At 33.8% G+C, this 25,924-nt stretch overlaps 2 protein-coding genes across 3 annotated transcripts; one reads left to right on the top strand and one right to left on the bottom strand.

Moving 5' to 3' along the window:
- Positions 1-4,154: 4,154 nt before the first annotated feature.
- Positions 4,155-5,196, bottom strand: LOC100264119 (uncharacterized). The gene has a single exon (XM_002275228.5). The coding sequence runs from the start codon at positions 5,090-5,092 to the stop codon at positions 4,421-4,423; it is 672 nt and encodes a 223-aa protein (XP_002275264.2). The 5' UTR covers positions 5,093-5,196; the 3' UTR covers positions 4,155-4,420.
- Positions 5,197-22,475: 17,279 nt separating this feature from the next.
- Positions 22,476-24,813, top strand: LOC100265807 (myb family transcription factor PHL5). Of its 2 annotated transcripts, none has more exons than XM_010655600.3 (7): positions 22,476-23,348; positions 23,451-23,643; positions 23,724-23,800; positions 23,895-23,934; positions 24,046-24,100; positions 24,205-24,277; positions 24,370-24,813. In XM_010655600.3, exons 1-7 carry the CDS (start codon positions 22,863-22,865, stop codon positions 24,580-24,582), a joined length of 1,137 nt encoding a protein of 378 aa, XP_010653902.1. In that variant the 5' UTR covers positions 22,476-22,862; the 3' UTR covers positions 24,583-24,813. The 2 variants fall into 2 exon arrangements, with proteins under 2 accessions (XP_010653902.1, XP_002278675.1); XM_002278639.4 differs by having other exon boundaries at positions 22,542-23,348; positions 24,208-24,277.
- The last annotated feature ends 1,111 nt before the right edge of the window (positions 24,814-25,924 follow it).

Genomic DNA, 25,924 nt, shown 5'->3' with positions numbered 1-25,924 from the left:
ATTATTCATAGAATAAGTGTTTTTGTAAAAACTCGCCCTATATTGTTTGTTCTAGGTTCAAAAGGATTCTCAAGACTTTAAAATGTGTCGAACCTATACATATATAACATTGATAATTTTATTCTCTATTCGATGTGGGATATCACAATTATCCCCTTATGCAAACAAATGTCCACGTTGTATTCCATGAGATTGTCGGATCAAACAAATAGACACCTTTTATGAGGTCAAACAAATGTCACACTGGAGTCGAAGATCGACTCTGATACCATTTATAATAATCTGCTCCTAACCATTTAGATATTGTTGGTTCTGGGTTTAAGGGACCCTCCTAGCTTTAAAACGTATCCACTTACATAGAACCGAAAACTTTTTCATTTAGTCAACATGGGATATCACACATTTTGAAAATGGTGAGATAATATAACTTCTAAAAGAACTTAAGAGAATCATTAATTTTCTTTTATATAAATCTAAAGAAACTTTTCAGTCTTTTAAGGCAAACTCATCAACTTAGTGTAGAACTCCATAACCCATTCGTATGCATACTTGCCCTAGCTTCAAAGCAAAGCCCATTGTTCTTTTATTAGCACACATTTATTATTCTTAAAAAATTACCAGCAACCACGTGGTCAAGTGCCCATATAAATCAACTCCCACTCCTCCACCCTCTCTGCAATCTCATCATTCATAAATTTCCTCTCACCTTCAAGATGATGATCAGTTGCAGAGCTGTGGCTCTTCTCTTCACCTTCATTCTTATGCACAACTCCATCTGCTCTTCCTTCTCTCTCCGCCATGAAGCAAGCCTTCAAATAGAGAGAAGCCCACCAAGGAAACTGCTATTTTCACTGGCCACCATCTCTGCAAATCTCAACAAGCTGAGAGGAGCCATGAAAGAGCCCAAGAAAGCTGTGGAGCCAAGCCTCAGAAAAGCACCTGCAAGTGTTCCAAATCCTACCCAGAACAAGTAATTATCTTAGAGAGAGATATATTATATATAGATCTCAAGATTTTCTTTTTCTTTTTTTTATCTTTTTTTTTATTTTTATTTTCCAATTATGATCAATTTCTTGTTTTGTAAGAGGGCAATGGGCATAGCTCTATGTATAAAGGAAGTGCTTTGTACATTCGTTAATAATCAGTTTTGTTTCAGAGTACTGGTACAATGATTTTAGAGTGTGATCCATTTTTAGTGATGGGTTCTTCATCTTGATTTGTTTTGGGAATCACGTGCTCTGTTTGGTTGCTGAGAAAGTTGGGGAAACTAGCACGAACTCGCCGATTTTAATACATTTGTTGGCTTGCTCAGCGTTGTGTCATAAGACAGATGTAAAGTGGAAAAGCACATGTTTGGAAGGTGGGCTCTGCAGTTGGGCCCAAGTCAATGGTTTGGGCTGATGGGCCTTGTTGATTTTCCAGGTCTAGTAATGGGTGGCTCCATTATCAAGTTAAGTCGACCATAAATGGGCCAACCCATCGTTAAGCCCAGTGATCTTCTTAATCCTTATAAGGCTAAATTGTTGCCATTTGTTCGTCAAATTATGCATGCTACTACAATCACATAAGTGTGATATCTCCATGTTCCATGGTTGTAATGAGTGGACAAAAAAGGTCAGATTTTAGCTTTAGAATTCATATTGATGATGTCACAAGGTAATGGACCAAGTTACAAATGACTAAGTGGATGTTTGATAAAACTTAATACTTATCGTGTAATGACTTAAGATGACATTTAATTAAATTATGTTCGACTTAATATGTTATATAAAGTCATTAAATCAATTTATCAAAATTATTTTAAATTTTAGATTACAGTATTAAATACTTTACCAAATATGTAATTATTTTCAATGACTTAAAATAAGTCATATTATAGTATCAGACAGGTATGATCATACATTTTTTCTCGATGATTTAATTGAATACATTGTGAGGTTTTAGTAATTAAATTCATATTATTTATGTGAGAAAATAACTTGACTAGCTTAGTGTGCCTAAATTATTTTTAATTGTATGTATCTAAATCAAATTACTTGATAAATGTGACAAAATTATTTCACAATGTTACTAGTTCTCTTGTATGGTACCATATATATCCCGAATGATTGTTGGAAATATTTTCCTAAATATGACCAAATTATTTCTAGATATAACTAACTATGTCTTGCAACATCTTGTTGTCCACTACACTAACAAAAAATTATTTCTTATTATCATTTTTAGAATCTAATCATGACTTACTCATGATTTTTGTAAAACAAGTTTTTAATAATATATTAAATTATTGTAATATTTATATTAGATAAAAGAAAAAGTTTGTGACACTATATATGTATGAACTCCTTTTAATCATATAAACGATCTTTAAAGCTGTAGAGACTCATTAAATTCAAAACAGACAATAACTATAAGATTATTATAACTTTAAATTAACTTAAAAACTTAAGTTTTTAGATAATAATGAACTAATAATACAAATCAAACTCATTTAACCTACAATCCTATGAAAGAATGAAATTAAAATTATAGCAATAAAACCTACTTTCATATCTCAAAATGGGCCTATTTGGAAGCCCAATTTACACTAATAGGCTCATTCACGTTCATCCTAAGGCTGGCCATACATCCATCCTTCTTAAAACTTAGACCTTTACAAAGTGAAACTGTCACACACGAGATTAAATGAAAATTTTCTCTACTCAACTCTTTTTTCTTCCCTAAGAATCAATCTTTTGAAACGATGGAGAGGGGAAAACTCTAGAGAGCTCCTCTGACTTGTAGAAATACAAGAATAAAAATCCCAAGGAACAGTGTCAGACATTCACTTTTATGTGAAAGGCTATTCAAAAATTGGGAAACAAGGAGACCAAAGGAACCAATGTCCACACACACACACACATCCATATTCATAAAAGCAGCAAAAGAAGTTGTGGAATAAAGAAAAACCCCAAAAGATAAAAAGAAGAATAATTGATGCCTCGACCCCTCTTCTCTCTACAGTCTCAAGAGCCCTGTGATGTCCCCGGAAAAAGCAGCCTGGACTAGTCCTAGCTCTTCCACTTCTATTCCCAAGTGGCTTACCACCATCCCTCTGTGGGTTCATTCCTTGCATACCCGCATCAAACTCCAAGGATTTTAAAATTTTTACTAAAAGGGGTTATAACTTAAGAAAAAGCTTAATAAAAAATGTCCCGATAATATTACTTCTAATTAAAATTCTTTTTAAGTTGGGCATAAAGTTATTTTATGTGTAACGTCCCTTTGAAATTATAACTTGGCTTCTTAAAAGTTTTTTTCAAGTTCATTCTGATCTCGTGGAATCATTTCATGGCATTTTGAAAGGGAAATAGAGACACCCTTTTGCTCGTTCTCTTGAATGGCGGGACTATTATTCCACTAACTGCTTTTGAGGTGCTGTGATCGTGAAACAAATCGTAAAAAAACCATAGTTGGGCCAAAATTGAAAGGAGAAAAAACTCTTAAAGAAAGAAGGAATCTATGCGCTGTGACTGCAAAGGAATGAGCTCTGTTACTCTGTAGGGCCCCATCCAAAGATGACATATGAGAGAGCAAGTAAATTGATAAAAAATGCACATTTGAAACAACGTCCCGGCTTCCATGCTCTTCTCATGGGCATGTGCTTGAGGATTTCATGAGATTCAGTGGGATTTTCCTTTTATGAATTTTGGGTATCCTTCTAATTTCTTTTCTGCATCCCTCTGTTAAAAGATAGAGAGTCACAGTGTAGGTATGGGCTTTTATGAATTGCCTTTTTCCCTTGAGAATTTTGAGATCTGGCTAGGTGAGAGCAGAGACCTTTTCCAAACCAAACCACCACTGACCAAGTCCTCACTTGTGTACAAATCATAGAAAATGATTGCCACAATTATAATAATAATAGGTTTTTAACAAATCATGCAGTCAGCATGACCTGGAAGTTCAAAAATCAACCTTCCATGATTGAAGAAAACTCCAAGCTTCTATGCTTTTGAGAAAGACAAAGAAAATAAAATAAAATAAAAAGAAAGGGGAAAAAAAAGGAAGATAAATGTGGCAGTTGACACTTTTGACGATAAACAACATCAATTATCTGGTAGGTTAACTCAATTTCTCTTGAATAATTTCAGTGATAAAGCTCAATTGAACTCATATAAACCTGGAAGTTGCAGAGTTGAAGCTGAGATAATTTCAAGAGAAGAATTGCACAAATCCCCAAACCCCATCATGTACAATTCTCCAAACAACCCCATGATCCAAAAGGATAAAGAAGACATGGAAATGAAGTAAGAGAGAAGAACAAGAAGAAACCTCAACCCACTCAATGACTGAACTTTCCTCACCCTACCAATGTAAAAACACAGAAGAATGGGAAAGTGAAAGGAGAAAAGAAAATAATAATAATAATAATCGAACACCCTCACATGCTTCTAGCTAGCATTTCCTGGAATCTCCTATATGACTCTTGCTTCTCCAACCTGAACTTCTCATGGCTGTTTGCAATGAACATATCAGCAAGCTTATCAATCTCATTCATGTCTGGCTCCACTGTGGAGTTATCGTGCACCTTCTTCTCCTCTAGCCAATGGAGGTACCCAGATAGCTGCCTCTCGGCCATGTCCTCACACTCAGGTGGGATGATAGAATTCCACGTGGAATCATAGTACAAATGGCTTGTTGAAAACCCATCAAGAACAGGTGTGGACACAGGCATAACATGCGAAGAACACCAGTTGTAGTGCAGCCTGATTGATCCAAATATTTTCTTCTGCTTCTTCTTCTTCATGTGCATGAGGTGGTTTTCCTTGAGGACATCAATGAGAATGGACTTTGCTCTGGCAAGAGCTCGGGCTATGCGGCAGAGGTGAGAGAAGATCAGGGTGTGGATTAGGGTTTTGAGTTTCATGGATTGTTGAAAGGTTGAAGATGGTGACTTCATTGAGAAAACATGGAAGGAGTGGGGGGCTTTGAGATGAGATGGGCCAACCATTTTGAGAGGGGGGTTCCTGGGGGGTCTTGTCCATATGCATTTATAAAGGGTTTTGATTACCAGTTTGCCACTGGATTTTTGGTAATTTAATGAAAGTGCCATCCACTTTGCTGGTTTTGGGCGTCTCGATGGGCTCAAGTGGATAAGGACGGACTTGTTTGGTTCCAGGGACAGCCCATGAAAAAGTGATCCAAAATCTTGCAAATTCTCCTGACTACTTAGACAATTAAATATGGTAATTTCAGGATCCAATTTGACAATAATTAAAGAGGTGCATGCACATACTGAGCATATGGAATATAATATGCAACATTTAGTATGAATGAATAGTAGAAAAAAAATTCAAACAATGATTGCAGCAAAAGAAAATAAACAAAATATGATATATCACCAGGCAAGAAAGATAAAAATATGAAGCAAAAAGTAAAGGAATTGGTTTTACAAATTCCAACAACCAAGCAAACTCCAATTTGGGAGGGCCCGCTTAAATTTTTTGAAATTGTGGCGACACTGAATTTAGAAAAGGAGGAAAAGGGCAGTTTTGTCAGGAGACCAGGGACTAAGCAAGGTAAAGCTAAGGTGTCTATAGCTGGGGCCAAGAGACCTGGCTTTTTTTGAATCAAGTGAGCAACTCGAAGAGGTAAACAAGGCAGAATCTTCGCCGAAATTACAAGCCCAAAGATAATAAGATAATGCTTACTGTTACTATTGTAATCAGATTTCTTCTTAAACAAGCCTTTTTGCCTTGGGAAGCATCATACAAAGGTCAATAACATCATATGATCACCCAACATTTCAACCTAATTTTCAGTTCATATCATGCCTCCTAGTCCAGAAATTGACAAACGTGTGTTTCAGGGTAAATTTTAATTCGGAGATTTATGGTTTCTACCATATTCTATCTAATTTTACCAAACTCTACCTAACCTTCAAACTTTTGACTTCATCTCTAGAAATCTGAAACTACAGAAGCATCTAATAGGATGTGTCACTTTCGTTAAGATCAAATTCCTTGTGAACCAATTCTTGGTATAGGTTTTGCCATATTTTATCATCTCATAAATATGAGTAAGAGATATATGGATATATCCATTTCATGTCAAAACATGAATTTTTTTTTATTTGTACATCTTGACACATTGGATACCAATTCTTGAAAAGGAAAAATGGTGGAAAATGGTTTCTAGAAATGCCTAATAGCTCGCATAAATCCATCTTAGACAAATAAAGTGATGGTTAATTGGGACTTACTCCATAAAGTAGTTTATGCCTATTTGAATAGGTAGGCGATTCCCACATTACATTTTTACAAACATTAAAATCATGAATTACAGACATAATCACATTCAATTTCAACATTATTGAGTTTAAAACCAATATTTTTTGAACTCAGATTACATTAGAAAGGACTAAATTTATAGGATTTTGCCATGTTTTAAGGCGGTGGCCCCAATTGATTGAAAGATATAAGCCACGTTGAGGTGATGAATAGTAAGGTTGTAGTGTGTTTCTCCTGACATTAGCAGGTGTGGAGCGAATCTAGAACAAAGGAAATAAAGCAAAGAGAGTGGCAACAGTAAGGAAAACCCTAAGCCAACTTTAGTCTATACCTAAAGATATCTTCAATCACACTGGAAGATTGGAATACATCACCTTTCCTTTATGATATTCCCTTGGAATCACTTGTCACCATCACAGAAAGTCCCATGTAATTCAACATTTCAACTTCCTAGGTTTTTAGAAATTTCGAATTTCTCCTTTTATTTGGTTGCTTGTCTTTTGATTGGGACAAACTCTTCCAAAATCTTCTTCTTGAACTAGTACATGTACTTCACGGCCCCTTTATTCAAATAACTGCAGTCGCCAATCGTTATATACCATGGAACAAAAAATCACAGCTCCTCAGTACAAAGATGCAGAATAAAACCATAGTTTAATTTTCTGGATGCAGGCTTAACATATCAAGAACAGAGACCAAAATTACAAATAGAAGTGATTCATAATATGAATCCAAATCCAGGGTTCACATTTTTTGAAGATATGTTACTGAAAGATTCTCCAGATCCAGATCTGGTCTCCCATTACGGCCAGCAAAAGTCCAAGGAAACCTCTGCAGTTCTTCGTAAAGCCATGTATTGAAGTAGGTAGCCATCCTTAAAATTTTAATTATCACTAGTTCAAACCCCAAGAGACGAACACAAAAATTAAAATAAGGTGTTCTATGATGACTGAAATCCTATCATCCTCAGAACTACCCACAGAATGGTGGACTCACCCTCTACTCTCCTGACCTCCTATTAGTCATGAAATTCAAGCATTATGGTTCTAAGTAATACAGTTGATCATTTCATTCTCTTTAATTTTTTTGGTATGATGCTGTATTCAACATGGCCCAGTTGTAAAATATGTGGATCCATCTTTGTGAGAAATGTATAAAGGTGCAAGCAAGAGGGTCCATTGAAGATGATGAACATAACACTAGCATGTGCAGTATATCTACATAAAACTGAGAACCATATGTTAGGGGAGATGATCACACTGTCGAGCTTTACTTTTTCAATAGTCTTCTTTATACAAAGGGCACATTAGTTCAGCATGCTTATTAGAAATGACACAAACTAAAGGGATTAATGCTTACATCATTAGTACAGATGTCCAATCACATGTAAAGGTTCTTGAACAAGTACAAATAGATTATAGTGTGAAGCTCATGAATCACAGTGAAAATAAAGCTCCTAAATATGTTTCATCAAGCAAATAATATCATTTTAACAGATTGATGTCTGTACTAAGTAATGGTCATGAGTGAACAAGTAATGGTGTGAAGTTGCTGAGCATGAAGGACAAAGGAAGAGGTTGGTTACAAAATGTAGTTTGACAACAAAACAAGATCTCACCTTTTATTTGGCTGTGCTGTGAAGATCTGTAGAATTATTCTTTCTTCTTTAATGGGAAATGTAAGTGCGTGAATAAAGCCATTTGGTGAACGGGGGGCTTATATATGACCTACTCTTTGGCTTATAAGCAACTTACCCTTTTGGTGCATTTGGAAATGTTACCAAACTAAGGAAGTATCCCCAATCATTGATGGCTTCAATGACTTCAACCCAATTATCATTTGCACATGGGAAGATAGCAGAGGAACCTTGCATGATATAGTTAAAAGCTCTTGTGGTTTCCATCTGAATATGGGATGGATTATATGCATGCATGCATGCATGATTAGAAGGATCACTGTATGCATCAGATTATGACCTATATTTCGTGTACATGCAGCAAAATAAATAAATTGATCTGACTAAGCCAACAAAGGCTGTTAAATCATAGTTTGCCGGCTTGGAAATTGTCAATGTCAAATTCACCATATATTGTAGAATTACAATGATCATGTGGCATTCTTACTATAGGCAGCTGGGATCCTTATGGCCCCGTTCTAGACTGAACTGGGGGACTGACTCTCAGTCTGTGTAGGAGAGGTGGGGGCATTGTCTGCCTTTGCCTTAAAACAACCAGAGGCAAAAATTAAAAGACCATTTCTCCCAGTCAAAAAGAATATAAAAAAAAAAAGCTGTCAACCTCATGGAAAAATCTTGCAAATCTTGCTTCTGCACAGTAAAACTAAAATAGATGTGTGAATTTTACCTTTTCTAACAGCACAATGAGACATTCTTTTTTGAAGTATTTGAAATGAGGATCTTTTTTGTAGATTTAAGACGCATGAAGGTTGTGCTACACATGCACCTGCTTGATCTGTATCTAAAAGGACATCATCATTGGGTGAAAGAGGCCCATGCAATATGACCTGCAATTCTACTGAAGAAAGCACATTGAAGACGATTATTTTCTAGGTGATCCTTGATCTCTATCAAGCCTCAGTCAAAATTTTGCATGGACTACTAGGAGTCCAACTCAAGATATTGGGAAAGATTGGGAGAGACCTATGATAATCATGTTTGAAACTTTCTTTCCCTCCCAGACTCCCAGTCTTTTTTCTTGCATAAAATTATATATGAAATCCAGAAATAGCATAATCATAAAACTGTCTCTCTTCTCCTTCCTAAGTTCCTAACAGCAAATGGGTTATTTTGCTCATTGGTTCCCTTCCCTTCCATTCTCTTCACTGCAATTCGTAAGACGAACTAGTTTCTGTAAGATTGACAATGATAAGCTTCTAATGATCCTGAATTAAACTTGCAATTTTCCAAGAGACTCTAAAACTGCCTAGGCAAGCATTAAACACAGTCTCCTTAATTTAATATGCAATAGAGGAACCAAGAGCAAGAATCGCCTTTATGAATGAGCATCTTTAAAGCTCATTCCGCTTCATGAATGATTCTAGAGAAAAAAATGAAAACCGACATTGCTGAACAAACAATCCAGCAACCGGATGTCTCATCTTAGGAAATTAGTGGTTCACTAAAATATGAAACCACAATCATTGGCCTATGGTATCTGTGCCCTTCAACAAAAGTTTATGTAGGAAATGGAGTACAGGCATCACACTGAAATTAAATCAGCTCCTTTTGTTTAGATAGCATCAGGTAAAACAAGTATCTTGCCTTTAAATGCTATTAATCTGTCTTATAGCACTGTACCAAGTTCAGAGTTCCAGAGACTGTGTTAAAGAAATTATATACAATGTATAATGAGCTTATCTTTGTTTTAAACAGAGGCCCCTGGGCCTTGAGTTGGGCTAGAAAAGGGTAGGTGGGTTTGGAGTAGGCCTAGGATTTGACGTTATGATGTTCTTATACAAGAATCAAAAACCAAAAAAGTTAAAACATATAATATTTTTATAAATCCAGGTCAACCACAGCATGACATGCATAGCATATACAGCCCTCTAGTATAATAATGTCCATTTTCGCTGTATAGGTTAGCAATCAAAGGTGAAAACAAAGAGCAATAGGGCATCTAAAAACCCAGAAAAAGGAGCAGCAACAGGTCAGCAGGGCAGAGACTATGCATTGAAACACCAGAATGCAGGAGATCAGGGGAATGGAATGAATGTAGTTAGACTTGCTACTGACTTCCAGCAAGTTCCCAAATAAGAAGATAGGAAAGTGGAAATACCAGTGTTCTTCCACTGGATTGTATTTGTAACTCTACCTTCCTGAAAGTCTCTCAAATGCAGGGAAGCTGCAAGCCAAAAACCATAATCAGCAGTTGAACTAACAACAACAAGAAGAAAAAATGCTTAAGTGAAGTTGATTGTTTACAGTAAGAAAAACCTCTTTTATAGGTAAAATGATCTCTTAGGATTTATGGTGACAAAACACTTGAAGCATTACTTCCTTACAACTAAGTTTCACGCTACCTTCCCAACTTTGTGCTAAAGAATCTGGATAACAAAAGCATTACCAACCCCATGAAGTTAAAATTTGGTCTCACTGAAGTTGACAATGTTCAGTCCCGATTTCCAACCTAGTCCTTATACACCACTACAGGTCAGGTCCTAGTGTACATGATATAGGCCTTTCTTAAGAAAATGTAGCATAAAATAAAAAGAAAACACAAACACATTTTTAGGCACTCAAATTAATTATGAAATCCATACTGTCTCAACAGAGGAAGCATTATCTTTTACAAAGACCATAAGGTTGAAAAATTCCTAAACTTGCTAAAAGTCAAACTGAAGAATCAAGAACCAAGTGTCCCTTAACAGTTGATCCGATGCTGATGCAAATGAATCTTGGGTGATTGTTTCACCCTAAACTTGAAAACCTTGTAAACTTACTAAAATTCAAACTGAAGAACATACTGCATGTTATCAGTTGATCCAATGCTGATGCAAATGAATCTCCAGTGATTGTTTCAACCAAACCTTGCCTTAACTTACTATATTTCAAACTGAAGAACTTGTTGTATCTGAATGGTTGATCTGAAGCAGATGGAAATGAATTTTGGGCAAACTTGGGAGACTCCTAATCGTGCTAAAAATTCAAACTAAAAGCCTATTTTATTGTATCTTAGCAGTTGATCTACTGCTGATGCAAATTAAAAACCCCTAATCTAACTACAGCTCAAAGCGAAGAACCTATTGATGCTTGACTGCTGACTACCTTCATGCACTGGGGCAATTCAAATCCCTAGATAGCATTGTGGTGCTGGTGAGGAAGGTAGAATAGCCTTTACATTAAAATGCTTGATTAACGGCTTTGAACAAAACAAACAGTTTGAATAACGAATCAACAACACGAAACCATAGAAAAATCAGAAATTACAGCCACTAGTCGAGTGTTAGGAAAAGTAATGAAGAAAAAACTTACCGTTACAATCTACAAATTGAACCAGTTCCATGATTCCACTACTCATTTGGATCATTCCACGATAGTGAAATATTTTGGTTGGGGGGGAACCCTTAAGAACACGCTATCATTATCACAGTCTCAAAACGTTAGAACAAATATTTGAAAATTAATGAAAGATAATTACGTCACATATAGAAAAGATTAAACCAATTCTCCAGTATTTCTCCATAAGCAAACCTCAAAATTCGGATATGGACGAGATGAATGGTTGATCGATCTCTATTAGAGTTCCTGAGAAAATGAGGGAATACTAAAGAAACTAAAATTCAAACTTTATTATGAAAATTTTTGACACATTTGACATTTTAAAGTTTTGGAAACAAAAAACAAGTAAAGATAACAACCAAAAGAAATTCAATTTTCCCTCTTTTTTCTCAGGAGCCAAACGGAGACGGAGGCCCTTCAATATTTCCATTTACGAAAATCGTCTTGGCAGCGGAAGAGATTCAGATCGAAGAGGCTGGGCCGGTGGGCCATGAATTGGGCCGGATTGGGTTGTGCTTGGTGAAAAGAATTTGGGTGGTACGCCACGATCAATTTTTTCCAAAATAAAGGCATGTTTGGTAACTGTTCTTTAGAGAATAGTTTTTTGTTTTTAAAAACAAAAAACAAAAAAATAAAACACGTTTGATAATAAAAAAATTATTTTTCATTTAAAAACATGAAATAGGGTGTATTGAAAACATTTTTAGATGTTTTATTTATTTATTATTTTCACTTGTTTTTTTATAATTGTTTTAAGAAATAATTATATAAATATGTAAAATAATTAAAAATAAAATATTAAATATAAAAAATATTTTTAAAACATATTTAAAAACATTAAAAATATGTTAAAAATATTTTAAATTTTCAAACAGAATCTTATACTATCAAAATCAAATAACAATTTTAAAAAATGATTCTAAAAACTATTTTTTAGAATTGTTTTAAAAAACAATTACCAAATATATCATTTTTTTAAAAAAATTTCTCATATTTTATTTATTTATTTATTCATGAAATTAAAGTTAAGTTTTTCTATATCATCAAATAATTAGAGATGTAATTTGGATGAATTAGTCTTATTTAATTTAAATCCAACTCAATGTTTTAATAGATTTCAACAAATATTTTTAATAATATTCCTTAATTTGCTTTTGAAATAAGGAAAAATATTAAATTTAATTATGTTTTATATTATTTATTTATGTAAAAAAATATAAATAGAAATTTTTTTCCCAAATAACTACCATTTACTATTTCAATTTTAATATAAACGTGTAAAACATAAAATTTAAAAAGTGAATGAAATCAACCAACTTAACCCTGATTTGACTTATACAACCAGAACAAATCACTTAATCACTCAATTTAAGTATAATTTAAGGACTAATCAGAGCTTAATTTAAACTTGAAAAAGATGATGTTGATTAAGTTTAGATTGAATATTTCGGATTAGAAATTGGATGAGGTTTAGGTTCGGAATAAGCTTTTATTAATTCAAATCAATACAAAACCGACCAGTCCAACCACCAACCATAGATAGAAGATAGGATATTGAAAAATATCCTTTTTGTTTGTGATACATTACCGCCCTTCCACTTGACCAAACCCCATGCACCAAAAGAAATTCCCCACACCCAAATTGGGGTAGATATGGATGAACCTTCCCATAAGGCATCCATTTATACTGTTTGACTTCAAATGGAAATGAAGCCCAAAGGCAGCCAACTTTTCTTAGGGCCGAAGGCATGGTGATGGTGGCTGTGGCTGTGAAAATGCCTGCAAAATGGAATCCAAACAGTACTCTTATCAATATGCATTGCTTTGATTCCTCTTTGGATAAACAACACATGGTTGGAATGTTTGTATGTGGGTGCTCTCTTCAATTTGAAATTTATAAACCACCTACAAAGAACCCAGAAAAAGATTGGCTGCTAGTAAATAAATCTCTTTCAAGGAATTGTTCTTCTTCCATGAAGCATGGAAAAAGGCTACCGTTAGCGATTTTTATTTAATTTTTTTGTTATACATCTATTCATAAGCAATTTACAATGAAAATGGATGGTGTAGTGGGCACAATTTGTGGTCCTTGTCATGGAATAAATAGTAAGTTTGGTCTGCTAAAAAGTTCTAAGTTATTGATTTGACTCACAAGGACCGAGGGCATGTGGTTCAAGATATTCTTTCAACCGAAAAGAGTGTTTCCAACTTTGTTTTTTTGAAAATAAAACTTTTGTGAGAATTTACACAAAAGAAAAAAGGTTCCATAGGGTTAATTTCATTCCATTCTTTTTAAGTTTTGACTAAATATAATTAATTAATGTTTTTTTATATTTATGAAAATTAAAGCTTTTAGATTATCTTTCTAATTTTCTTATCTTTAAGTCATGAATTAAATTACGAATATGAGAACCATTATTTTCTCACGACACAAAAACTTTAACCTTCATTTTCATAGAGAAAAATAGGAAAAATTTAGAGAAGTTATTATTTTTCCTTTAAAGAGAATAATGTATTTTCTTTTGTATTCAATGAAAGAAAAAAAAATTCGTATTTCTTTTTCTTAGGTGTTTTTCATGGAGAGAGTTTTTTCATAAAGAAAAAAAAACTTTTTTATTTATTTAATAGTGACAATTTTTTGATAATTTTAAAACTTCTAAAAACTGCTTCCTTTATTTCTCTAATTTATTAGGTTGGGTTAAGTCAATCGACTTGAACACCCAAACCCGACTTCAATGGTTTGAAATTTCATAAAATATTTTATAATAAGAGAGTTGATAAAATTTCAAACAACATGATCAATTATATTTAGCTAAATTCCAATAAAAGTGATATCAAATAGGAAAACAAACATACAAATTGTAAAAAGATAGCTGAAACTCATGACCTTTCACGGAATCCGAATAAAGTTCAGTTACGAGATTGAATTATTAATTTTATTAAAAGTATAAATTTATAGGATTTGAATTCAGGATGCATATAATAATTTATAACAAATAAAACATATTTGAAGATATTAATCTTAATAATTGATCAATCAAATAATAAATAAACTTTAAGTTGCACGTAGTAGTAATTCTAAAAAACGTTTTTAATCTGTTTAACACTTAAATGATAAAAAATTTTAAGTATTAAAAAATTTAATAATATTTCATAAAATCACTATCAAACGAGTTCTTAATCTCTTATCAATTCATTGTTGGGACAAGTTACGCTTCAAAAGGGCATTAATCTTAACAATATTAGTTACAATAAATAGGAAAACATTAATTTTAACTAATGATCGATGAAATCGAAATAAGCCTAGTGTGAATTACAAGACTTAAATATGAAAAAAAAAAAAAGGTAGATGCCAGTGATTGATCCATGGTGAGCCACACGTACACTACTTTATTTGATAGTCATCGTCAACACCATGAATGAGCCTTTGGGGTCAATGCAATGGTGACTCCATGAGAGCCAAGAACTTGTCCCTTCTAAGCCAGAAGGGTCAACTTGGAGGGTAACGTCCAACTAAGAGCTGTACCAAAATATACATACATTATTTATTCATCAAACACAATGTTGCCTAGTGAATTTTCTCTAAGAAATCGTCCTACATTATTCTATTTATTTATTTATTTAGAATGCACACGTAGTTGTAACCTACTCATCAACAACATCAAAGATTTGTCTCAATGTTGTCATCTCTTGCCATAACTCTTAGAAAAAGTTCACTAAAAACTAATAAACTACCTCCCGTAATTTTCAATTTTATTTTTTTATTTTTGGATAAGCTTTGAAAAAATAGGAATAAAATAAAGGAAATAAAAAAGAATGTGAGTAGTGTTCAATATTGTGAACTTTCTTGAAGTGTGGTGGTTTTGGAAGCTAGTGTATGTATGAAAAGAAAAGTATATTTATGCACTTTTGGGACCAATTGCCTTCTCATAATTATTCCCTTGGCCTCTCTCGTTGAAGGGCCCAAAAGCAAAAAATTCAGAACGAATAGAACTTCCTGTCCCCAAACCTCTACATTAAAGATCAATCATCCAAAAAATTAAATTATATATATATATATATATATATATATATATATATATATATATATATATATATATATATATTTTTGTTGTAAAACAAGGACAAATATTATGCAAATCAAAGTAGTAGAGATAAAATATATCTTACTTTGATATATAATATGGAAGAAGGAATCAAATAAGAGAATTGAGAAAGTGAAAGAAAGAGAGAGAGAGAGAGAGAGAGAATGAGAGGAAGAGCTTTCTTTCTTTTCTCGGGATGCTCTTACATGGGAGGGGTAAGAAGCCTTTTATAGGCTTCACATTATGAACTCCCATTACTCATCTTAAAGATGAGTAAATAGAGTTCATAATGACCATCAATGTGGTCATTCATTACTCTTAATTTACAACACTCCCCCTTGGATGACCACCATATTAAAAGAATATGCCTCATTAAAACCTTGCTAGTAAAAAAACCCTATAGGAAAAACCTAGCGAAGGAAAAAGAGTACAATATTCTTTTCTTGGTATATTAGGACTGCCTCGTTAAAAACCTTGCCAGTAAAACCCAGTAGGACAAAACCTGGACGAAGGAAAAAAGAGTACAGTACACTAACACCCTTTTACAAGCATACTCCCCCTCATATCGATATCCTTGAGTTGACGCATTCCAATCTTGTGTATTAACTTCTTGAATGTTGAGGTTGGCAATGATTTTGTGAATAAATCTGCTAGATTATCACTTGAGCGTATTTGTTGCACATCAATTTCACCATTCTTCTAGAGTTCATGTGTATAAAAGAATTTTGGTGAAATGTGTTTAGTTCTATCTCCTTTAATATAACCCCCTGTTATTTGTGCAATGCATGCAACATTATCTTCAAATAATGTTGTCGGGTCACCTTTGATAGAGGAGAGTCCACATGATTCTCGAATATGCTGGATCATAGATCTTAGCCATATACATTCACGACTTGTTTCATGAATTGTCAGTATTTCTGAATGATTTGATGATGTGACTACCATTGTTTGTTTGACAGATCTCCATGAAATAGCAGTACCATTGCAATTAAACACATACCCTGTTTGTGACCTGCCTTTCTGTGGATTTGAAAGATATCCTGCATCTGCATATCCAAACAATTGTTGCTTTGATTCCCTTGAGTAAAATAAACCCATATCAGTAGTTCCGCGAAGATAACGCAATATATGTTTGATACCATTCCAATGTCTTCGAGTTGGAGCGGAACTGTATCTTGCCAATAAATTGACAGAAAAAGCAATGTCTGGACGTGTACAATTGGCAAGATACATAAGTGCACCAATAGCACTAAGATATGGTACTTCAGGACCAAGTAACTCTTCATCATTTTCGCAAGGACGAAATGGGTCTTTTTTCACATCAAGTGATCGGACAACCATTGGAGAACTTAAAGGATGCGCTTTATCCATATAAAAACGCTTCAAAACTTTCTTAATGTATGTTGATTGATGTACTAAAACTCCATTTGGAAAATGCTCGATCTGCAGGCCGAGACAAAATTTTGTTTTTCCAAGATCTTTCATCTCAAATTCCTTTTTCAAGTAATTTGTTATTCTTGTGAGCTCTTCAGGAGTTCTAACAAGATTTAAGTCATCAACATACACTGCAATAATTGCAAATCCGGTTTCTGATTTCTTAATGAAGATGAATGGGCATATAGGGTTATTCACATACCCTTCTTTTAGCAAGTATTCGCTAAGGCGATTGTACCACATGCGTCCAGATTGCTTTAATCCATACAAGGATCGTTGTAACTTGATTGAGTACATGATACGAGGCTTTTTATTTGCATCAGGCAATTTAAATCCTTCGGGGATTTTCATGTATATATCATTATCCATGGATCCGTATAAATATGCTGTAATAACATCCATGAGACGCATATCTAGTCCTTCTGAGACTGCCAAACTAATTAAGAAACGAAATGTGATTGCGTCCATGACTGGAGAATATGTTTCCTCGTAGTCAATACCAGGTCTCTGCGAGAAACCTTGTGCTACTAATCGCGCTTTATATCTTATGATCTCATTATTCTCATTGCGCTTTCGTACAAATACCCATTTGTACCCAACAGGCTTTACATCTTTAGGTGTTTGGACTACAGGTCCAAAAACTTCTCGTTTTTTTAATGAGTTTAATTCTGCCTGTATAGCTTCTTTCCATTTTGGCCAATCATTTCTATGTCGACATTCTTCCACATTTCATGGTTCGGGATCTTCATCATTTCTTATGATATCAGAGGCCACTTGGAAAGCAAAAATATTGTTAATAACAATATTATTTCGATCCCATTTTTCTCCCGTTTGTACATAACTTACTGAGATCTCACAATTTTCAGGTACCTGTGCCTCTTCAGGGGCTTCTCGTTCAATATGTGGATCTTCAGGGGTTTCTTGTTCAATATGTGCCTCTTCGGGGGCTTCTTGTTCAATATGTACCTCTTCAGGGGCTTTCTGCATTATTTGTGCCTCTTCTAGGGCTATAGATTTATCAATTTTAAACTGATCAGTCATTTTGATGGCCTCTTTTAGAGTGCCAAGTTTTTCTTGGGTTCTCCTCTTCCGGGGAGTTACATCCTTTGAGCCGATAGGTCTACCACGCTTCAGGCGTATCTTAGATTCATTTGTTAACTGTCCTACAGGGACATCAATCCATGCTGGAGTATTTGCAGCCGAGATATGTGACTTTGTCACTTTCTTTGTATCAATGAATGCATCTGATAATTGATTTACAAGATTTTGCAAATGAATGATCCTTTGAACTTCTAGTTCACATTGATTTGTACGAGGATCAAGATGGGTCATAGTAGATGTCTTCCAACTAATTTCTCGTCTTTTTTCAGGAATCGACTTTTCTCTCCCTAATGATGGGAAAACACTCTCATTAAAATGACAATCCGCAAAGCGGGCTGTAAAAACATCTCCTGTCAAAGGTTCAAGATATCTTATGATAGATGGAGAATCAAAACCTACATAAACCCCAAGTCTTCATTGGGGACCCATTTTAGTGTGTTGTGTAGGTGTAATTGGTACATATACTGCACAACCAAAGATTCGTAAGTGAAAGATATTTGGTTGTTTTCCAAGCACAATTTGTGAATGGGAGTATTCATGGTAAGTTGTAGGTCGAATACGGACTAAAGCTGCAGCATGCATAATAGCATGTCCCCAGGCGGAAGTAGGTAATTTGGTTTTCATTAGTAATGGTTGAGCTATTAATTGGAGACGTTTGATGAAGGATTCAGCTAAACCATTCTGGGTATGAGTATGAGCAACAGGATGCTTAATATTTATCCCTACTGACATGCAATAGTCAATGAATGTTTGAGAAGTAAATTCGCCAGCATTATCAAGACGTATTGTCTTAATTGGATAATCTGGAAATTGTGCTCGTAATCTGATTATTTGTGCAAGGAGTCTAGCAAAGGCTACGTTACGTGTAGAAAGGAGACAAACATGTGACTACCTAGTAGAAGCATCTATTAAGATCATAAAATAACGGAATGGTCCACATGGTGGATGGATAGGCCCACATATGTCCCCATGTATTCTTTCTAAAAAGATTGGTGACTCAGATATGATTTTAGTAAAAGATGGTCTGATTATCAATTTACCTTGTGAGCAGGCAGCACATGAGTATTCATTGGGCGAAAAAATCTTCTGGTTCTTTAGTGGATGTCCATGTGAGTGTTCGATTATTCGACGCATCATTGAAGACCCTGGGTGACCTAGCCTATCATACCAAAAGACAAAAACTTTTGGGTTATTGAACTTCTGGTTCACGACAACATATGATTCAATAGGCTTTATAGTTGTATGATACAACCTAGAGGAGAAAGCCGACAATTTTTCCATTATAAGCTTCTGGCCATATATAATGGAAGTAATGTAAAGATATTCTACATTATCTTCATTCATAGTTTCAATATGATATCCATTTCTATGGATATCTTTAAAACTGAGCAAATTTCTTCTGGATTTGCTAGAATATAACGCGTCATTTATATGGAATCTAGTTCCATTTGGCAATGTTATGTTTGCTCTTCCAGAGCCTTTAACTAAGTTTGTAGTACCAGATATGGTACTTACATTAGCTTTTATTAATGTCAATTCGAGGAAATATCTTTTATCTCGAAGAATTGTGTGCGTGGTCGCACAGTCTGCGAGACATACATCATCCTCATTCATCTTGAGACCAAATAACACATGGATTTCAGATATAACAAAAAAACAAGACATAATGTAAATAACAAAGTAAATCAGATGTAAATATAAGACATAATAATATATTATTTTATATATAGAGTAACATCAATCAATGTTAATTTTTTCATCATTTATCAAATGGTCTGGTTTTTCATTGGGACCTCCAAAGAAATCAATGTCATAGTAGGTTAGGTCCAATCCATCACCATCGGTAAAGTTCATCTCTATCTCTTTTCCTTTAGCTTTTATTGATGCTTGGTAAAGGTCGACCAAATGTTTGGGCGTACGACAGGTACGCGACCAATGCCCCTTCATACCACATCTATAACAATTATTCTCATGGTTCTTAGGAGGTTTATCTTGTAAACGCTTCCCATTTTCTTGTATTGTCTCAGTATTGTTCCACTTCTGGTGGTGCAATGAGGCTTTCATTTTCTGAGAATTATTATTATAAGAACCATGGTATCGAGGATTTCTTCCATGACCACGACCACGACCACGTTCTCGTCCTCGTCCACGTCCACGAGTTTGGGACGATATTGCATTCACTTCAGGGAATGGTTCAGATCCAGTTGGACGAGACTAGTGATTTCTCATCAAAAGCTCATTATTTTGTTCAGCAACAAGAAGACATGATATTAATTCAGAATATTTTGTAAATCTACGCTCTCGATATTGCTGCTGCAGGAGCACATTCGAGGCATGAAACGTAGTAAAAGTTTTCTCTAACATGTCTTCCTCTGTGATTTTTTCTCCACACAGCTTTAATTGAGAGCTGATTTTGAAAAGTGCAGAGTTGTATTCACTAACAGTTTTAAAATCTTGCAACCTTAGGTGCATCCAATCATATCGAGCTTTTGGGAGAATCACAGTTTTCTGGTGGTCATATCTTTCCTTCAAATTACTCCATAGAGTAAAAGGGTCCTTTACCGTAAGATACTCATTTTTTAAACCTTCATGGAGGTGATGGCGAAGGAAAATCAATGTTTTTGCGCGATCCTGCAGGGATGCTTGATTTCCTTGTTTGATCGTAGCTCCAAGGTTCATTGCATCAAGATGTAATTCAACATCAAGGATCCAAGATAGATAGTTCTTTCCCGAAATGTCAAGTGCCACAAATTCGAGTTTTGTGATATTCGACATTGTCAAATAACTTCATATATATGACAAAACAATATTATTAAAATCAGTTATAATAACTTGATAACATTGGTATAACTTTGATTATAAAAAAAATCAAATAATTTGTTTATAACTTTTAACAATATGTAATAAAACAAATCAACAATAATATAAATATGTAAAATTTTATTCTATATAAATAACTTCAAGTTTAAGATACGAGAATTACCTTCAAAGCAATTCGTACTGATAACGTGTTGTAAAACAAGGACAAATATAATGCAAATCAAAGTAGTAGAGATAAAATATATCTTACTTTGATATATAATATGGAAGAAGGAATCAAATAAGAGAATTGAGAAAGTGAAAGAAAGAGAGAGAGAGAGAGAGAGAATGAGAGGAAGAGCTTTCTTTCTTTTCTCGGGATGCTCTTACATGGGAGGGGTAAGAAGCCTTTTATAGGCTTCACATTATGAACTCCCATTACTCATCTTAAAGATGAGTAAATAGAGTTCATAATGACCATCAATGTGGTCATTCATTACTCTTAATTTACAACAATTTTAATTATTTTCCTAATCATAATAATTAAAACCATGAGAACCCATTTCATATTGCGAGGTTTCATTTAAAACCCACTTTTAATTCTTTTATTTTTTTTAAGCTATGTTTCTGAAAAGTTTTAAGAAAAATATTAGAAAATTTTTTTTAAAAATAAATAAATAAATAAATTAAAATTTTATATTGTTTTAAATTTTATTTATTTATTTAATTTTGTTATGAAAAGAATAAATAATTATATATATATATATATATATATATATATATATATATATATATATATATAATTTTTTTAATAATTTTAATTATATTTGATTTGATTATATATTTTTTTTATAAAACGAAAAAAAAAAATTTACCATTTTTTTTTCTAATATTTTTTAGAATCAAACATGCACTAGATGAAAATTATCTTTCATGTCTTTCCTTGACCACCCACCACCCACCCATGAAAAACCCTACCTTACTTCTATTTCATTGCTGCTTTCTCCTCTATTTATTTATTTATTTATTTTTATTTTTATTTTTTTAATTTTAAAGCATGAAAGAAGAAGAGGTCGTTGAGAAGAAGGGAAGAAAGAAGTGCCAAAGGAGAAGAAGGGGCTAGAAATTTTGGGAGGGTAGGTAAAAGAAAAAGGATAATGCCATTATAGTAATTTCATATATTTTATTTAATAAATATTTTTAAAAAAAATAATTTGAATAATAAAAGTGAAATTAAAATAGATTTTTCTACCTCATCATATATTATATGGAATTTTCATTTGAATTTTATTTCCATGTCAGCTATAAAACAAAAACTAAGTAAGACGAGTGGGTTTTCCTTCTTTATTATTATTATTATTTTTATTTTTCCAATGGTTGAATCATGTATTGGAATCCATTGTTTGTATCAAACGTTACATGAACTCTTCTAGCAATTTCAAATCCTCACTTTGCTATATACAATATCATGGGAAGTGGTGAAAAAAAAAAATAGTATATGATGTTATTATTACTATATTGTTTTATTCATATTGTTTGTTCATTGAGTGGCTAAAGTGATTTTCCCCCGTATCCATTGCAAGAATAATTCAAGATCTTTTATTTTGAATTTATGCCAGAATCCCACATTATATTATTAAGCACTAGATGCCTCGACAATATTCTCCAAATTTCTCATCACCAAAATAATAATAATAATAATAATAAATAAATAAATAAATAATTAATTAATTAATAAATAAATAAGAAAATCATCTCCCTTTTTTGGGGTTTTTTTTTTTGGGAAATTATTTATTACGATTATAATTATTATTTGGGGTTTGTTGTTGATGTTGTGGAGATTGGTAGTGACAAAAGGGCATTGCTCATTCCTATCCATCTTAGGAATAAATAAAGACCATTCATGCTACTTTTGCACAATTATATTCATGTCTTGTAGCGGAAGTTTTCAAGAATATAGAAAGGGAATTTTCTGAAATGCATTTGAATTCTGTTGTTCAGGCATGTAATCTGCATCTTTCTCTTTTCCATTTTGGATTGGACTTTTATGGATCTGATGGCAGAGCAGACTGCAGAGTTAATACCAAAGTTGTGTATTAATACTGAGAATTGAACAGGAACCACCCCCTTGTTCCTGTTCTTCATCAGATTTTGTAAATGAACACTCAGAAGATTGATTGCCAAGCTAGAATTCAGCAGAACCATGGAGTGATTCCTGATTATGGAATTGAATTCGGCCCTCGTTCTTCCCAGTTTTTAGGTGCTTGGAACATGGGAATTTGCAGTCAGCAGCCATTGGCCACAGATGGAGGATCACAGCTGCAGACCTTGGGGCCTGCAAAACCATCCTCCACAATTATGAGCCGCTTTGATTCGCCGGCCTCCGCCTTCTATGCCACCGAGAGATTCATGGGGTTTTCACAGTATGATCACCAAGCTAGTAACCCCCTTCTGTATTCCCAAAGCTCCACTTCTTGTGATTCAAAACTTGATAACTTTTCAGTCGATTCGAATTCAACCCCACCCGCTGATCCCAACTTTCAATTCAGAAATACCTTCCAATCAGTAATGAGAGCTAGTTCTGAAAATCCCAATACAATCCAATGCCCTTCAATTCCTTTTGATGGAAACCAGGATATTAGAGTATGTAGAATATGTGTTTTTGTTGTTGGTTTCTGATATTTTCTTTTTCTGTTCTGATGTTTGATTTGATTTTATTTTATTTTTTTATCGATTTTCAATCAGGTTTGTAGCTACTTGTATGGTTCTCCACTTGCACAGCAGGCCCAGTGTGCTAGATCATCCTCTTCTGGGGGTGTTTCTGTTGCCCCTGCCAATCCTGTTTCCCCAATTCTTCACAGTAAAGCCCGAATCAGGTGGACTCCAGATCTTCATGAGCGCTTTGTTGAGTGTGTAAATCGCCTGGGTGGAGCTGAAAGTAAGTGGTTTCAATGGGATTTTCTCAGTTTTAGAAATGATTCGTTGTTCATTGAGTATTAGTATGTTGAACAATTGCAGAAGCAACCCCAAAAGCCATACTCAAGCTGATGGATTCAGAAGGACTGACCATCTTTCATGTGAAAAGCCATTTGCAGGTAATAATAATAAGCCTTTGATGATGTTTTAGTCCCCCCTTTTCGGGTTTCTTGGTCCAGAGATCCTACCCATTTTTAATCTCTTCTATTCCAGAAATATCGAATTGCAAAGTACATGCCAGAATCTGCAGAAGGTAAACCCTTGTTTGATGTGAATTCTTGGACCATTCTGTATACCTGTTCTGACCCCAAATTATAGTATTCACCTCATATGGACGCTGATATTCACATTGTTTCCATGTCAGGGAAATCTGAGAAAAGGGCCAGCACAAACGATTTGCCACATCTTGATAACAAAACGTAAATTCCCTGCTTAAAAGTTAAAACTCTCCTCCCTATGCTATTCAAACTGATCAAACGACTCTCTTTTGTGCTGAATTTTGAGTTTTTTTTTTTTTTTCTAGCAGTGGCATGCAGTTCAAAGAGGCACTGCAGATGCAGCTTGATGTCCAGAGGCGTCTCCATGAGCAGTTAGAGGTAAACATGGTACATGGCCTGCTTATAATGTATGCAAACAAGTCCTTTCCATGTCCAGAGACTCAGCAGCTTCATTTCCCTTCCATGTCCAGATACAGAGAAATTTGCAGTTGAGGATTGAAGAACAAGGGAGGCAGCTGAAAATGATGTTTGAACAGCAGCAACAGACGAATAGGAGCTTCATGGAAGCTGATGAGGACTTGGATATCATGTCACTGGAGGACCCGTCAACCAGTCTGGACCAAGTAGAAAACTTGAGTGCACAGGGGTCTGGGAACACTCGGTTTCCATCAAAGATAAGTTAGACGATCTGAAGGAGATGATTTGATATGATCTTTCTAGATATGTAAAAGCAGCCATTGATGGGGGGATTTATACCAAATGCTCACCCACAGCACTCCCCTCACATGATCAGAATCAAGAAAGGCAGTGTATTTTCAACATAAATTTGATGGGTATACTTCAAATCATGCATTATACCATTTGGAACTTGTTCTTGCTAAAAATAATCATAATTTTGATTTTCTTTTGTGTTATCTGGTTGATCACTCAATGGCAATGTAGCAGAGCTTTTGAAATTTGAAGGTGAAGAAGGGCCAGGACAATGCTTCCTTAACATTCTTTGAAGATATCATAAGAGAAGTATTCAATGTGTGTAAGGGGTAATGGAATCATCAATGAATAAAAGTCTACTCCAATATACCTATGTATATATTTTAAAAAAACTTTATAAACGATTAAATATGGAATTCGATCAAAATTCAACACTTTAGACTTCCTCCAAAAATTAGATAATTTTTTATGAATAAGCTAATACAAACATCTTATTTGTCCATGTAACGACCCATACTCAATCTTGTAAATATTATCCACTCTAAACTTAAATGAGTTTTCACAATTTTAAAACAATGCGAATTATTATAAATGATATCAAAGCTGATTCTCAACTTCAGTGTAGAGGTTTGTTTGGTTCCGTAAGAGATGTTTGTCAGTTTGACTTATAATTCTGTGAAACATAACAAAAATATTGTATTTGCATGAAAAGTATTTATGATGTCCTATGTGAAAAAGAAAGTTATTAACATTATACAAATATGGTATCTCTTAAACTTGTAAACACATTTTAAAGTCATGAAGAATCAAGTGTGAGTATCTTTTATCTAAAAGATATTTTATGTACCAAGAGATTTTTGAAATAAATATTAGAGACAACTTTCAATTCAATTTTTGAAAGTACCGTAGATTTAAATAAATAAATAAATAAATAAATATATATATATATATTTTAGAGAAAAAATTGTAAAATTATTATCCAATATCCATGTCTAGTTTTAATCTTTGGGTTACTTGTACCAAGGAAAAACTAAAAAAATATGACAGAAGATTCTTGGTTAGTTTATCATAGAAAATATAAAGTATATATCATAATCATAATAATAATAATAATATTCAATTATTAATTTTTCTAATAATAATATTCAACTATCAATTTTTTTGAAAATTGTCAATTTCCTAAAAGAATAAGAGTATATTTGCAAATAATTTTTTTGTTCTCAAAAAGAAAAAATATAGAAAATACTTTAACAATCAAAAACTATTTTTCGTTCTTAAGAACAACATATGGTGTTTTTAAATAATATTTTTTAG

This window comes from Vitis vinifera, chromosome 8 (genome assembly GCF_030704535.1).
Source record: "Vitis vinifera cultivar Pinot Noir 40024 chromosome 8, ASM3070453v1".
NCBI classification, from domain to species: Eukaryota; Viridiplantae; Streptophyta; class Magnoliopsida; order Vitales; family Vitaceae; genus Vitis; species Vitis vinifera.
Note: the sequence above shows the minus strand (reverse complement) of the source record. Positions and strands in the feature narration are given on the sequence as shown.